Source organism: Mastigoproctus giganteus, chromosome 13 (assembly GCF_048544385.1).
Source record: "Mastigoproctus giganteus isolate SK-2022 chromosome 13, ASM4854438v1, whole genome shotgun sequence".
Lineage (NCBI taxonomy): Eukaryota > Metazoa > Arthropoda > Arachnida > Uropygi > Thelyphonidae > Mastigoproctus > Mastigoproctus giganteus.
In genome coordinates, this window is record NC_143587.1 from 156,628,753 (window position 1) to 156,646,686 (window position 17,934).

General features: G+C 37.6%; 1 protein-coding gene across 1 annotated transcript in view; it reads right to left on the reverse strand.

The window, feature by feature from the left end:
• The window catches only part of LOC150076546 (serine/threonine-protein kinase unc-51-like), a 462,846-nt gene that overhangs the window by 25,952 nt on the left and 418,960 nt on the right, over window positions 1–17,934 (reverse strand). Inside the window, exon 24 of the mRNA XM_090387194.1 lies at window positions 11,421–11,465. Within this exon, the coding sequence (XP_090243320.1) occupies window positions 11,421–11,465 (45 nt within the window). The remainder of the gene's footprint in view (window positions 1–11,420; window positions 11,466–17,934) is intronic.

Genomic DNA, 17,934 nt, shown 5'->3' on the forward strand with positions numbered 1-17,934 from the left:
TGCATCCTTTCAGCCAAGCCATGGAGACCGTCAATGATCAGCTTCATTAGAGAGAAGTGTGAAAGTGAAATGAAGCGTAATTGTATCCATTGTCTCTTATTAATGTCCAAGTTTGCAAACGATACAAAGGTTGGCAGGGTTGTTAGGACACTACTGACGCTATGCTGCTGCAACAGGGATGGGATACACTTAAATAGAAAAAAAGTAAAGTAAAGTGCAGCCATTATCAACCCACTGCAGGGTGGAAGCCTCCTCAACAATTCATGCTGAGGGAAATGGACCATAATCTGCCACGCTGGTCCAGTGCGGGTTGGCAGATCGACCGTATTCAGCAGTCAGGGGCTTGAACCCCGGTCTACTCAAAGAGCATGTGCTACTGCACTCCCGCTCCTGCCCGCTCGGCTACGGAGGCTGTTTGGGTGCAAGAATGTTTGCTGATGCTATCGAGGCAGTGTTAGGTGGGTTGGAAAACTGCTAGATTGGGGGGGGGGGAAACAAGGACTAATAGATTAACAGTAGCCACTGGCAGAGGTGAAAGTGATTCTTGCACTGCTTCTATTGGAATGAGCCGCAGCCTGGAAAATAAGATGCAGGATATTTCAGAGACTGCTGGGAATCATTGGGGTACAAGTAAACACATGGGTTGTGTTAGGGTAGCTAAGAAAAAGAACAGGTGCATGAATACTTGCGTGTACACCAATGCTAGGAGTTTAGTAAATAAATTTGATGAATTTGAGGTATTGCTCAAAACATCAAAGGCAGATATTGTGGGGATTTCAGAGACGTGGTGTCACACAGATATAAGGAATGCAGAACTGGAATTTGGGGAGTACAATGTCTACAGAAGAGAAAGAGAGGATAGGAAGGGAGGAGGGGTTATGCTATTAGTCAAGAAATACATAAAATCCAAGGAAGTGAAGCCAGTGGACATTGCTGGACAGTGCAGTGTTGAGTCAGTTTGGTGTGACATAAGCTCATTGGGAGATCAAAATGGAGAGTAGGAGTGTGCTATAGGCCTAATGACTCTGATGAGTATAATAAGAAATTGTACAGGGAAATAGAGTGTGCCAGTAAATCAGAGAGTCTTATAATGGGAGATTTTAATTTCCCAGATATTGACTGGAATTTGGGGGCTGGTCACTCAGACAACAGCAAGGCTTTTGTGGATTTATTGGATGATTGTTTTCTACATCAGCATGTTCGGGAGGCAACTAGAGGGAGTAATACTCTTGATTTGATTATCAGTAGTGATTCTTCATGCATTAAGAATCTGAAGGTAAATAAACCACTAGGTGGCAGTGATCACAGTGTGCTGAAGTGGGATTTACTCAAAGAGGTAACTACCATTAGGGGTAAAGGGAAGGGTTATTGCTTTCGTAAAGGCGACTACGATGGTCTGAGACAGTATTTAAATTCTATACAGTGGGACCAACTGATCATGTTACCAACAGCAAATTCAAAATGGGAAGCATTCAAAGAACTTACCTTGGAAGCTACTAGGCTTTACATACCAACTAAGAAATATTGTTCAAGGTTTAGGCCTAAGTGGATGTCAGATGAACTAATGAGACATACGGCAGAGAAGAAAAATGCATGGGATGTCAGATGAACTAATGAGACATATGGCAGAGAAGAAAAATGCATGGGATACATACAAATTAACACGTGACACAGAAGCCTATGATAGATACAAGTTGATCTGTAACCAAGTTACAAAGGAGGTTAGGCAGGCGAAGGCAGATTACGAGAAATCTTTGGCAAGGGATGCAAAGAAAAACAGCAAAGAGTTCTTTACTTATGTAAACTCTAGAAGGAAGGGGATGAATCAGATTGGTCCACTTGATATCGATGGGTCAACTGTTGATGATCCTGCTCAGGTAGCTAACAAACTAAATGAATATTTTGCATCGACATTCACACATAAGGAGTTATTCAGCGAGGGGAATGCCAGAGGTGTATTCAACTCTTGCAGTAAGCTAGAGAATCTTGTAATAACTGAGAGTAAAGTGGAGGAGAAATTGTTGAAGATAAATACAAGAAAGGCACCTGGGGTGGATGGGATCTACCCAGCTGCTGCAACAGGGATGGGATACACTTAAATAGAAAGGGTGCAAGAATGTTTGCTGATGCTATCGAGGCAGTGTTAGGTGGGTTGGAAAACTGCTAGATTGGGGGGGGGGGAAACAAGGACTAATAGGTTAACAGTAGCCACTGGCAGAGGTGAAAGTGATTCTTGCACTGCTTCTATTGGAATGAGCCGCAGCCTGGAAAATAAGATGCAGGATATTTCAGAGACTGCTGGGAATCATTGGGGTACAAGTAAACACATGGGTTGTGTTAGGGTAGCTAAGAAAAAGAACAGGTGCATGAATACTTGCGTGTACACCAATGCTAGGAGTTTAGTAAATAAATTTGATGAATTTGAGGTATTGCTCAAAACATCAAAGGCAGATATTGTGGGGATTTCAGAGACGTGGTGTCACACAGATATAAGGAATGCAGAACTGGAATTTGGGGAGTACAATGTCTACAGAAGAGAAAGAGAGGATAGGAAGGGAGGAGGGGTTATGCTATTAGTCAAGAAATACATAAAATCCAAGGAAGTGAAGCCAGTGGACATTGCTGGACAGTGCAGTGTTGAGTCAGTTTGGTGTGACATAAGCTCATTGGGAGATCAAAATGGAGAGTAGGAGTGTGCTATAGGCCTAATGACTCTGATGAGTATAATAAGAAATTGTACAGGGAAATAGAGTGTGCCAGTAAATCAGAGAGTCTTATAATGGGAGATTTTAATTTCCCAGATATTGACTGGAATTTGGGGGCTGGTCACTCAGACAATAGCAAGGCTTTTGTGGATTTATTGGATGATTGTTTTCTACATCAGCATGTTCGGGAGGCAACTAGAGGGAGTAATACTCTTGATTTGATTATCAGTAGTGATTCTTCATGCATTAAGAATCTGAAGGTAAATGAACCACTAGGTGGCAGTGATCACAGTGTGCTGAAGTGGGATTTACTCAAAGAGGTAACTACCATTAGGGGTAAAGGGAAGGGTTATTGCTTTCGTAAAGGCGACTACGATGGTCTGAGACAGTATTTAAATTCTATACAGTGGGACCAACTGATCATGTTACCAACAGCAAATTCAAAATGGGAAGCATTCAAAGAACTTACCTTGGAAGCTACTAGGCTTTACATACCAACTAAGAAATATTGTTCAAGGTTTAGGCCTAAGTGGATGTCAGATGAACTAATGAGACATACGGCAGAGAAGAAAAATGCATGGGATGTCAGATGAACTAATGAGACATATGGCAGAGAAGAAAAATGCATGGGATACATACAAATTAACACGTGACACAGAAGCCTATGATAGATACAAGTTGATCTGTAACCAAGTTACAAAGGAGGTTAGGCAGGCGAAGGCAGATTACGAGAAATCTTTGGCAAGGGATGCAAAGAAAAACAGCAAAGAGTTCTTTACTTATGTAAACTCTAGAAGGAAGGGGATGAATCAGATTGGTCCACTTGATATCGATGGGTCAACTGTTGATGATCCTGCTCAGGTAGCTAACAAACTAAATGAATATTTTGCATCGACATTCACACATAAGGAGTTATTCAGCGAGGGGAATGCCAGAGGTGTATTCAACTCTTGCAGTAAGCTAGAGAATCTTGTAATAACTGAGAGTAAAGTGGAGGAGAAATTGTTGAAGATAAATACAAGAAAGGCACCTGGGGTGGATGGGATCTATCCAGTTATATTAAAGGAGGCAGCAAAGGAAGTAAGCAAACCCTTAGCCATAATTATGAGAGCTTCCTTGGACTCAGGGGAAGTACCCATGGACTGGAGATGTGCAAATGTGACCCCAATTCACACAGGAGGATCAAAGGGCGACACAAGTAATTATAGACCTGTTAGTTTAACTTCTGTTCCCGGAAAATTAATGGAGGCACTGGTTAAAGAAGCACTGCAGGATCATCTAAACAAGACTTCAGTTATAGCTCAGACACAGCATGGTTTTGTTAAGGGGAAGTCTTGCCTGACCAATTTGATTGGTTACTATGATGCAGTCACAAAAGAACTGGATGCAGGGAATAACTTTGATATTATATACTTGGATCTTAGAAAGGCTTTTGATACTATTGCACATGGAAGACTGTTGCACAAATTGGAGCAGTGTGGCATTGGAGGCAAATTGCTGCTATGGATAAAGGGGTGGTTGAGGGGGAGAAGACAGAGAGTGGTAATCAATGGACACTGCTCATCGTGGACTAATATTATTAGTGGAGTCCCTCAGGGTTCAGTGTTGGGTCCATTATTGTTTTCTGTATTTATAAATGATATTGATGATGGTATATCAAGCTTAATGTCCAAGTTTGCAGACGATACGAAGGTTGGCAGGGTTGTCAAGGACACTACTGACACTATGCTACTGAAACAGGACCTGGAAAGTTTGAGCAGATGGGCTGAGAGGTGGCAAATTAAGTTTAACATTGACAAATGTAAAGTACTACATATGGGAAACAGCAACCCCAGAGCAACGTATCAACTCTGTGGTACTACACTGACAGTGGTAGAGAATGAAAGGGACCTGGGGGTGGTTGTGCAGGCAGATATGAAGTTTTCTGAGCAGTGCAGACGGGCTGCAAGAGTAGCTCATGGTGTATTGTCGATGATATATAGGAATTTTTCTAGCAGGGATAAGGAGGTGATTATTCCCTTGTATAAGGCAATGGTCAGGCCACACCTAGAGTACTGTATACAGGTCTGGAGGCCTCATTTCAAGAAGGATGTAGAGCTGCTGGAATGAGTCCAGAGAAGGGCAACAAGATTGGTGAATGGAACAAAGGGTTACTCTTACGAAGAAAGGCTTAAGTTTTGCAAATTAGTGTCTGGAGACTAGGCACCAGCGAGGTGATCTGATAGAGGTGTATAAGGCCTTGAATGGTTTGAGCATGCTCAATGCTGATGGGATTCTTCCTCTTGCTCAGAATAATCACCTGAGAGGGCATAAATTCAAACTGAGGAAAGACAGATGTAGGATAGACGTGAGGAAATTTGCCTTTCGCCAGCGGGTGGTTGGTTAGTGGAACAGACTTCCATCCCTTGTTGTGGAAGTTGATAACCTAAATAAGTTTAAGCCTCAGCTGGACAGGTATTTCGAACGAACAGAGGGGTGAAGTGGAAGTGGTTATTTTTTATTTATTTATTATTTTTTTTTTTTTTGGCTGATGCTGCATAAGCTTGCTTTCTTGCATCAAATGCCTCTACTAATGCTAATGCTAATATTACTTATGTCAATTTTGAGAGGGGCCTGAAATGTAACTCCCTGACTTACATTATATAATTAGGCTCATTTTACATTGAATGGAACCCTGTCGAAAACTGAGGGTTACCTCAGTTTGCGACAGGGTTCCATTTGATGAAATTTTATTGTATTCATAATATAATAAAATTTCTTAAATCCATCACTTTTTAAAAATTTTACCAGAATGAATGAAATGAAAAGAGAGATGAGGAGAAGGGGGAAACTAGAAATCATTGAAGTTTTTATTCCCTTTTTTTTACGAAACCCCACACACAGAATTAGAACCTACAGTACTTGGTACCATGCATGGGTTGAGAAGATGAAAGAAGATACTTGCTGACATTAGACTTGAACTTCTGTAGATAATTTTCAGGAAATATGTATGAAGGTAGAAGAAAAGTTCATGCCAATGTATCTCGATTACTTAGTGGGTCTTTTATATGATGAAGAATTATCAAGGGTATTGCATTCTTTCGTTTTCCTCTCTCTAACATACTAGTGTACAAAAGTCATTCACAAAAGTCTTGGTATTGTGTTGGCGACCAAACTAAAAGTTCCCCTCAGTATGTGGAAAGTTAAATCACACATTTTAAGACATTCTGATTTGCTGACCCACTCTCTTTGTCTGTACATTTATTATGCTTAGTCAGTCATTAGGTCCATAACTTACTCCTGTTCTCAGTTTGGTCTTCCAGTGCTTTTCATACCAAACCAACTCAACATTGCACTGTCCACCCAGGCCAGTGATGCACCTTAGATTTTATAGTGCTTCTTAACTAAGAGTATAACTTCCTCCTCCCATTCTGTCTGTTTTTCTAAACAAATTGTACTCCCCATACTCAAAAATTATCAGTCCCTTATGTCTGACTGACACCATGTCTCTAATATCCCTACAGTATCTGCATCTGGTGATTTAACCTTCATATTTTTCAAATTTATTTATTATCATAAAGGATAAAGGGAATGGCTTTTGTTTTCATAAAGGTTACTACAATGTCTCAGAACAGTTTTTAAATTCTCAATGGGAAAAATTCAAGGACACAGTTGTAGAAGCTACTGGGCTTTCATACCAAGTGAGAAATACAGTTCAAGGCTTAAACCAAAATGGATTTCAGATGAACTAATGACTTGTGGCAGAGAAGAAAAATGCATGGGATGCATATAAATTATCAGGTGATACAAAAGCCTATGGTAGATATAAAATAGATTGCAATTAAGTCACAAAGGGAGTTAGGCAAGAGAAGGCAGATTATGAGAAGTCTTTGGCAAAGGATGCAAAGAAAAACAGCAAAGACATTTTTATTTATGTAAACACTAGAAGGAATGGGATGAATCACATTAGCCCACTTGATGTCTATGATTTAACTGTTGACGATCCTGCTGAGAATGCTGACAAACTGAATAGATATTCTGCATTTACACTCATATATGTAAAAGTAAAGTAAAGTGCAGCCATTATCAACCCACTGCAGGATGGAAGCCTCCTCAACAATTCATGCTGAGGGAAATGGACCATAATCTGCCACGCTGGTCCAGTGCGGGTTGGCAGATCAACCATATTCAGCAGTCAGGGGCTTGAACCCCGGTCTACTCAAAGAGCGTGTGCTACTGCACTCCCGCTCCTGCCCACTTGGCTACGGAGGACTCATATATGAGGGGATGCCAAAAGTTTATTAAACTCTAAACAGGGCACTGAATGATTTTATGGATATCTGAAAGAAGATGGAGAGAAATTGTTGAAGTTAAACAAAAAAAAAAAAAAAAGGGGGGCACATGGGAGAGTGGTATCTATCCAATTATATTGATAGTAATAGCCATACAATGTAAGGAAGCTGCAGGCTTTTGCTGCACTAGCTGGGGGAGAAAAAAAAATGAGTAGATAAGAAAACACAAAATGTTTACTTCCCTCCTCACATAGGTAACTATCCAGTTGACCAGTGAATTTATTCAAACTGTCAGCCTCAACTACCTGTGAAGGCAACATGTTCCAGCAATCAATGACTCTCTGCCTAAAAGAAAACTTCCTGGAATTCTCTATAAAATTCCACCTTCATTCATTTTACTAACCCCTTTCAGAGATTTATAAACCTCAATGAGGTCACCTCTGGGGTTCCTGGTAGCCAAGCTCTATAATCCACATGTACAGAGTCTTTCCTCATATGGTCGTCCTTTTGCCGATCTCCCTATGTAAGTTACTATTAGTAATGAGTAATGGCCATATGGTGCAAAAAAAAAAAAAAAAAGAGAAAAATAATAAAAAAAATTAAATAAAATTAATAAATAATAAAAAAAATTAAATAAAATTAATAAATAATAAAAAAATTAAATAAAATTAATAAATAATAAAAAAAATTAAATAAAATTAATAAATAATAAAAAAATTAAATAAAATTAATAAATAATAAAAAAAATTAAATAAAATTAATAAATAATAAAAGAAAAAGTAACCGGCAACTTATGCATTTCCCTCCTCCCGTAAGTAACTATCCAGTTGACCTTTCAACTATCCAGCTGACCTTTGAATTTCCCCAAACTGCAACCTATACCACTCACATAGGTAACTTATGCCAGTAATTAATAACTTGCTGGCTAAAATAAAAACTTCCTGCAATCCAGTCTAAACATCTCCTCCCATAATTGAAATTATGGACCCTGGTTCTAGAATCATTTATAATCACGAAAATTCCATCTCATTCATTTTACTTTTGCCTCACAGAGCCTTAAACACCCCAATCAAGTCTCCTCTAAGGTGTCTAGTTTCCAAGCTGTTCAACCCACATATTCGAAGTTTTTTTTTTTGATTTGGTAGTTGTTGGCGCATCGGCTTCTGTGGCCATATTGCACCTCCCAAGGTTTTTGCAGTACTTTGATCCAAGCCCGAGGCGGGAATCGAACCCGCGACCTTTGGGTTGCCGGGCAGGTACTTTACCCACTCGGCTAGCCCGGTCGGCATATTCGATGTCTTTCCCCCTTTTCCTGATCTCATCAGGCAAGTTACCTATTTTTGGACCCTTTCAAGAAGCTTGATGTCTTTTTTTAGGTGTAGTCTCCATACTTGAACAAAGGATTCCAAGTGTGGTCTAACAATAGCCTTGTATAATGGGATTATGACGTCCTTATCTCTACTAGCAAACATTTGATAAATCATCAAGAGGACACCATGGACCTTCCTTGCAACCTGTCTACAAATGCTCGGAGAACTTCATGTCTGACTGTATCGTAACTCCCAAGTCCCTTTCTTCCATACTGACTTTAGTTCAACTCCACCAAGTGTATAACTTATTTTAGGATTACTATTCCCCAGGTGTAAGACCTTGCACTTTGCTGGATTAAAGCAAAGCTGCCACTTTTCTGACTATCTCTGAAGTCTATCTAGGTCACTCTGAAGAAGCCCTACTGCTTGGCAGTGATCATTAACTGCTCTACCAATCTTTACATTACATCATTTTCAAATTTATCTGCTTTACATCATCTGCTAGATATGATATTCTCTGAGCAGTGCAGAGAGGCTGACAGGCTAGTTCATGGGGTTTTGTCAATGATATAAACAGGAATTTTGTCAACAAGGAGTTGATTAATCTGGTGTGTAAGGCAATGGTTAGGCCACATCTTGAGTACTTCATATAGGTCTGGAGTCCACATTTTAGGAAGGATGTGGATCTTTTGGAAAGAATGGGGGAGAAGAGCAATGAGATCAGAGACAAGAATAAAAGGACACTCTTATCAGGAAAGGATGATAAGAGCACCCCTTTCGTTCATTATTTATATCATTTATGCAAGCTGCACCATTTGGAGACTAGGCATCTGTAAGGAGCCTAGTCTCCAAATTTTGTGTAAGTGCATTGGTAACGGAATCCTTCTTCTTGCTGACAATATACACACAGGAGGCATAAATTCAAAATGAAAAAGGATCATTACAAGAGAGATGTGCAGAAGTTTGCCTTCATCCAGTGCTGTTAAAGTGGGTAGTTTGAATAAATTCAAGGAGGAACTTAACTATTAGAGGGGATGAACAAGTGATATGGGAAGTGGTTTTATTTTATTTTTTGGCTGATGCTGTATAAGCTTGTTTTTTTGCATTTGCTACTATTAACGCTAATAGCTACCACTTTCATGCTGGTGGATAATGGCACATGTAGAAATAGGATGTGATTGCCCACAAGGATAGCAACTTCGCCATGGAGAGAACCATCCCCAGTTCTGTCCATATAGAGGATGGTAATGTTATTCAAGAAAGGGTGTACATTTGTCTTTAAGTTTGTCTTCTGCAAGGAAAAGCACCAGGACCAGATTTACATATAAGCTAAACAAGTAAGGCCTCACATTACAACCCCAGGGGGCTCACATCTGGTGAGTGTGGGTTTGGCACACCCAGGGTCCTGAGCTGGATATCATCATTCTTCTCTTTCTTGGTGATTCCCTTCTACTTCTCTCTCTCTCTCTCGGAGTGGTTCAGAAATTTTTTTTTTCGCTGATGCAGCATAAGCCTCAAGCTTCCTTGCACCATATGGCTAATACAATGGATTCCGGTTATTTGGGCCACCGTTTATATCGGGGCAGCCGTTTATACGGGGCAAATCTTAAAAAACAAAAAGCAATCGAGAAAATAGCCAGGGTTTACTTCGCTTAATTGGGACAAAATGCCGTTTAATCGGGGCAGGAAACCTCGGCACTGGAGATTACCCTACGATTGTCTCCGACCGTACCGCATAATTCGATCGGATTTCTGGAGGTCACAACCATAAAACAATAAATACAATTAGCAGCCACCTATTTATTGGGCTTTTCTGTTAGTGCAATCTATCATAAACGGACAGTAAACTCGATCTTATTGAATTTGCGGTAATACCGACAGCTGGAATTCTGTGGGTTATTATGGTAAAATGTGTTTACACTTCCATGGAATCTTCAATCATATAAAAAAAAATTATTTTCACAATCTTCTCTTCATTCCAATTTTAAAGCTTCGTAATTTGTTACTCCGTTCTCACTTGGGCGTGTTGTGTTACTTGCAATTTGTGTGTGCCGTGTCCTTTGTTATTGATTGCTTATCTTTTTACTGTTTTAAATTTTAACCCCCACCCACAAATGTCAGTGAACAGAATTGTCAACTAGTTAGTATGTACATATTACAGTACGTATTAATTATTCCGATTATCACGTATCATTTAATTTTTTAATTAGTAAGGTAATAAAGAGTAAATTTATGCTTAATATATCTTTACTTTTATAGCCTGTGGATAATATTCCTCCTATTTTCGCTAATTAGAATCGCTGTTTAATAGAATTAAAATTCAATTCACAAACGTGATCACAATGACCGATGCTTACTACACATCGTATAGTGAACGGTACTTTACTGTGGTGAGTTCGTCGTAACGTGATTTGATTGTACAGTGAACTAATTGTAAAGGGGGGAGGGATAAATTGTATTTTTAACTATTTACGTGAAACTTCGGATAATCGAGGCAGCCGCTTAATCGGGCCAAAATGCACTAGTCCCGATGTGTCTCAAATAACCGGAATCGACTGTAATAATAATAATAATAGTTCTCATCAATGAGAACTAAATCAACAACTAATTCTCATCAATGACAAAAGAAGTTTCTAGAATCCTTAGTTAGTTGATCTCAGGTAAAGGAGTAGGGTTCCCCCTGAGCTATAATCAGTTTTTCAACCAGCACAACATACAAATCAGCCCACGAATAAACAATTTTACAGATTAAACATACATATATGGATTTTGGCAAATGGGCAATAAATGCTATTTAGAAATTATTTCATTTAATATGAATAAAATAATAATCAGGCACAGAAAAAATAATTTATATCATGAAAATGAAAACCAGAAGATATGCATTTTGAATTACAATTAAGCAAAATGATTAGTCTATTTGTATGTTAACACACACACACACACACACACACACACACACACACACACACACACACACACACACACACACACACACACACACACACACACACACTTTTGTTCATAGCAAAATCTTATTTTACTGAAGCATGTGCATTTTTTTTGGCTGGTCCCATATATTATCAATTATGAAATGTCTATATTTATCAAACATAAAAAACGACAATACGTACTTCTTGGGAATTCCCAAATAATTCATCCAGAGCTGCTGATTGGCACTGTAAATGAGATAAGAAAACATCACAAAATATAAATAGATTATATTATAATATAAAAATTCTCATTATATTAAGTGCATTTATCTGTACGTTCTTATTCATGATGTAATATATCTTCTATTTCTGGAAGAAAAGCAAAGGAAAAAAACACATTTCTTAATAATTCTCATAGTGTGTCAAATGTTTCACAATACAGAGGGAATTCTTAGCATACATCACTCTGCAAATAACGAAGAATAAAGTAATATGAAAAACTAATTTAAATGATTAAAGTTAATTTATCTTTTTGTGAAGTGATTTCACTGCTGATTAAACTGAAAGTACTTCTAATTGGCACATACTCTATAACCTGCTCACTTACATATCTTTCGTGACATTTTTTTATATTCCGTAGGAAAGGATATAAATAGGGATGAAGAGATGACACGCATAAATCAGTGCTTTTCATACTTTATTTATAGTTGGGGAACATTTTTATAAATAAATATTCTGTGGAAATCATATCTTTAAAAATAGTATTAATTAATAATAAATTAAAAACAATACTACATGTACAAATTACATACAGTGGATCACCCAGCATTAAGAATGGACTGTCAATAATAAAAAGTTGTTTGCAAATTGAATTTTAATTCTATTAAATGGCGATTCTAATAAGTCAAAATAGGAGGAATATTATCCACAGGCTATAAAAGTAAAGCATATTAAACACAAATTTACACTTTATTACCTTACCAATAAACAAAATTAAATGATATGTGAAAATCAGAAGAATATTTTCCACAGGTTAGCTTTTTTTTTTTTTTTTTTTTTGATTTGGTAGTTGTTGGCGCATCGGCTTCTGTGGCCATATTGCACCTCCCAAGGTTTTTGCAGTACTTTGATCCAAGCCCGAGGCGGGAATCGAACCCGCGACCTTTGGGTTGCCGGGCAGGTACTTTACCCACTCGGCTAGCCCGGTCGGCCCACAGGTTAGCAAAATAAAAATAAATTTATGCTTACGTACATAGCTTAATACGGTAATATGTACATATTAACTAATTGATATTTCTGTTCACTGACTTTTTTTTTTGGGAGGGGGGTGTAAAATTTAAAACAGTAAAAAAGATAAGCAATCAATAAACACACACACACACACACACACACACACACACACACACACACACACACACACACACACACACACACACACACACACACACACACACACACACTCACTCACTCACTCACTCACTCACTCACTCACTCACTCAAGTGAGATATGGAGTAACAAGCTTAAAAATAGGAACAAAGAGAAGATTCTGAAAATTTATTTTATGTTTTTACATGATTGAAGAGGAATGGAAAACACATTTTGCCATAATAATGTATTTTTTTGGTATTTGATTTGGTAGTTGTTGGCGCATCGGCTTCTGTGGCCATATTGCACCTCCCAAGGTTTTTGCAGTACTTTGATCCAAGCCCGAGGCGGGAATCGAACCCGCGACCTTGGGGTTGCCAGGCAGGTACTTTACCCACTCGGCTAGCCCGGTCGGCCTCATAATAATGTAAAACCCACAGAATTCCAAATATTGGTATTAGCATATATGCAATCAAATCAAGTTTACTACCTGTTTATAACAGATTGCACAAACAGAAAAGCCCAATAAACCAGAAACTGCAAATTGTTTTTATTGTTTTATGGAAGTGACCACCAGAAATGTGCTTGAGAAAAATATCATAAAGAGGCATTCAAAATTCATTCTTATAACCAAACATATAACGATGAAAGTGTAGTGCATTTTAATGATTTAAATTGTTTTTTAAATTTGATTCTATAAAGCTGCTGATTCTACTAACTAGAGATCATGTTAACCTGCACCTACTTATTTCACTTTACAATGGGCTTACGACTGTCTCCGATTGGACCACGTGGTTCTTCCTTTCAGCCAATGGTAGCATTTGTAAATGTGTTGGCTGCATGTTTTGTTTTTGCATCCTTTAGTCGAAGTGATTTTTTGTGTTGTGTTCATTTGACATAAATTTACTGTATTGAATTCATGTATGTACAATGTTGTATGTACACAAACTATTTAACTAAATACTATATAACTAAATAGCTTAGTTATATAGTGAAAATTTCAACTTCCGAGGTCTTGGAACGAATTATCAAAAAACTCCGTTTTATTGGGTTTGCATTACAATACAAAGGGTACTAGGAAAGTTTTGCAATACAGCTTTGTTTATTTAATTTTTTCAAAGTAATTTCCTCTACATTCAATACACCTCTCCATCCTCCAAAACCAATCTTTAAACCAGTTCTGCCAAGTTTCACTAGGGAGTAAAGCACACTCGTTTTCCCAAGCCCGTAGAAGGTCCTCATCACTGGAAAACCACCTCCCTTTTAGCTTCATTTTCACATACGGGAACAGTGCAAAGTCGCAGGGAGCAAGGTCTGGACTGTAGGGAGGGTACTCGAGAAGTTTCAGTCCTGTCGTGGTCAAATATTCGGTGAAGGCTTTGGCGCGGTGAGCTGGAGCATTATCGTGATGGAGGTACCAGGTGTCCATTCTTGACTTTGGCTGCAGGTTCTTCATAGATCCAATGACTTTAGGCAGGCATTGTTCAGTATACCACTTAGCTGTGACTGTCTTCTGCGTGTCCAAAACGACACGTTCCACAATTCCACTCGATTTGAAAAATACAGCTATCATTTTCTTCTTTACAGATCGGGATTTTCTGACAATTACGGGTGTGTCGTCATCACCAAAGACCCAAACTTTGTTTTGAGCCTTGGTCGGCAGATCGTAATAGTACAGCCAAGTCTCGTCACCTGTCACGATGTTGTTCACATACCGAGATTGTCCCTTATCAAACTGTTTTAACATCTCCCGGCACCAAGTCACACGTCGTGTCATCTGCTCTTCAGTCAGTTGATGCGGCACCCAGAGAGAACAAAGTTTCTTCACGTGCAAGTGATCTTGCAGAATCGAACGAATTGCTGGTGCATTTAGGCCCAAAGTATCCTCTATCTGTTGGTAGGTCACTCGCCTGTTTTCGTCAAGCATTTTCCTCACAGCAGTAACGTTTTCCTCCGTAACTGACGTTCGTGGCCTTCCCGGCCTCTCAGAATCCTCCAGAGTGAAATTTCCCCTTTGGAATTCTCTATACCACCTGAATATCGTTGTACGATGTGGACAATCATCATCTAGTGCAAGGGTCATTTCTTCTAAGCACTGGTCTATGGTTAAACCACACGAAATTATACTGCAAAACTGTCCTTATCTCATTTTGTGACCACGATGCCATCGCAAGCACTTTACACTCTCACTACTAATGAATAACTGAGCCCATCGACTTGGCCCGGCGGCTACTATGCACGTATGAACATGTCTCAACATGCAGCAACAAGCAGCTTCCTGTGATTCATTGTTGCATCATATTGCAAAACTTTCCTAGTACCCTTTGTATTTTCATTAAACGATACTATGGTGTCTCTGGAACGGATTAATATCGCAAAGCGAGGGTTCACTGTACAAGAAAGAACAGAATTAAAGAACATTTGTGGAAGCGTTTGCCTGCTTATGATGGCACAAGAATTAACTTCCTCATACACTATTTTTCTTCTCTATTAAACTGTTCACTTCCTTATTTGTCCATCTCAGCATTTTCTTAATGGAATATATGTATTTGCGGCTTCTGTGGCTACTTCCTTAAAGAGGTGTCCAAATTTTTTCTTATATATCAGTGAAAGTATGCCAATTTAAACTGCATGTTACTTCAAGTCTAAGTACTAACATTTTCTATTCCACATATAAACACTGCTTTGTATACATTTTCTCTACTGCTTCGCTAGACCCTGCATCTCCTCCTGTAAAAGTTGCTGTTGCAAAAGAACCACTTCTTGATTGGTTGCAATGACAGCAGTGCTGTAAAGCAGCGTTTCCCACAAAACAGAGTGGACTAGTAAATCAGAATGTCTTGTTTTAACTTTTTAGATAATGATTGGAACTCGAGGGTTGGCAGCTTGCTCACAGAAGAACATCTCTCAATTTGCTTGATGACTGTTTTCTACAATGACAAGGGAAAGCAATAATCTTGATCTATTATTTAGTAAGTCAACATATATAAAGGAACTTTTAGCTGGCACTGATTAATATGCATTGATGTGAGATTTGTTGAAAGAAATAATTACTGGTGAGGGTAAAGGAAAGGGTTTTTGTTTTCAAAAAGGTGACTATAATGGGTGCAGGCATTTATAGATTATAGTATTCATTAGTTCAATAAACAAAATCATAAAAATTCTTAAAATACACATATCTGATACAAATGATCGCATCTCCATTTTTATATCTGTAATACTTAGCATCTTATAATGCAGCTGCAAATGAATACAGTAGACTCTTGATTTTCCAGGATAGACGGTAAAAAAAAAAAAAAAATCCTGGATAATCGATTTCCCAGTTAATCCAAAAATAACAAAACGTGTTCAGCAACCAAAGTAAAAAATATGGTGATAGATAAAAAAACTTACCATGCTTCCCTTTATTTTTTCATGTGGTTTAGTTACCAACACTATAATGGTTCATTAAAGATTTAATGGATGCAATTGAAATTATTCAAACTTTTGAATAATTTCAAAGTTTTTGTTCAATTGAAAGCACAACTCTTTTGCATTTATCCATCATCTTCGCGATTTCTAAAACAAAAAAAAAATTGATATCTCTGGCAAATAACAAAACAAAATGTGTCTTTTTCTTTTTGCAGTGCGACGGAACACAACAATTGATGCAACGGACTAAAACAAACTAAACATTTGTTCTCGGTCTCTCTCTTTTTTTTTTTTTGAGCAGTGGGTTGAAGACAGCAGGGTTGCGGGATAATAGGTACACATGTTAATCTTCCAATCACAACTTATAACGCCGTTTCTCACTTATTTACAACTTGCAAAACATCTGTTTATACCCACTATTCTATTTACTAATTGAATTTTATGATTTCCGGTTGATTTTTTTTTTTTTTTAATTTGGAATCTTGAAGTGTTCAGGTAAATCGAGAGTCTGCTGTACTTGTTAAATATTTTTTTCCATGTTGAACAATGCTATGCACAGTATAATAAAATATTGTATACACACTAAAAAATTTTTTTTATCACAAATAAACAATGACTCAACGAATAATAGACATGAAGTAGTAAGGAAGCATTTTTATTTTAAGCAATTTAATTTTGCATTTTTTTTATTTTTTTTTTATTATATTTTTAAATTTACTATTTTGGATGAAATATTAAATTTTAAAAACCAGTAGATGAAATGGGCTCAACAATTTAAATGGCAAATGTACTTTTTATTATTATTTTTAATAATATTGTACTTTAATCCTAAAGTAGTCACAAAGTAACAAAGACCAAGTACTTGAAAAGGCCCAGGAAGGAGATGCAAAGGAAATTCAATACTGTGCTGATAGCTGTGTAAAATTCTGAATGTCTTCCCCCTGAATGTACTTTTTATTATTATTTTTAATAATATTGTACTTTAATCCTAAAGTAGTCACGACAAAGACTGTTACACAAGTACTTGAAAAGGCCCAGGAAGGAGATGCAAAGGAAATTCAATACTGTGCTGATAGCTGTGTAAAATTCTGAATGTCTCCCCCCCCCCAGGTTAGTAATACTGTTTAGTTGGCAGAACCAAACTTCCTTGATAATAATCACAATTTAATTTTTTTTAAAAATTCCATTTACTAAATTTTGTTCTTTTTCTTTTTTTGACTTGATGCTGAATAAAATTCTGAATGTCTTTCCCCCCCCCCCCCCCAGGTTAGTAATACTGTTTAGTTGGCAGAACCAAACTTCCTTGCTAATAATCACAATTTAATTTTTTAAAAAATTCCATTTATTAAATTTTGTTCTTTTCTTTTTTTGACTTGATGCTAACTTTGCAAGTTTATAATGCAAACTAATAGATAAATTTCCTTGAAATTATCTTATTATATTAAATCAAATACATATAAAAGAAAGATTTTGTACCATATAAATTTCAGAAAACAATTTGTTATGAATAGCTAATTTTTTCCTCCCTTTCTTCTGTGTGCAAGTTTTCATCAAGACATCCATATTCAGAAGTTTATAGGTAGCTTCCAACAAATATTCTTCCTGTTTGTTGGTCAACTTCTTCTCCATTTTTATCTACAATTAGTGAATTTATAGCCATCTTACATTAAGAAGATACAAAAATACTCCTAACTGCAAAAACAGCAAAAGGGAAATGACAAACTGGCAATATTTCTCTCTCTCTCTCTCTCTCTCTCTCTCTCTCTCTCTCTCTCTCTCTCTCTCTCTCTCTCTCGCGTGTGCACACATGCATGCACGGACGGACGGACAGACAGACAGAGAGCAAAAGCTATAAACCTTGACAGTTTTAGCATTGTGGAAAAAAAAAAAAAAAAAATTACAGAAAGAAGGTTTTTCTGGTCCATTTTTATAATTTGT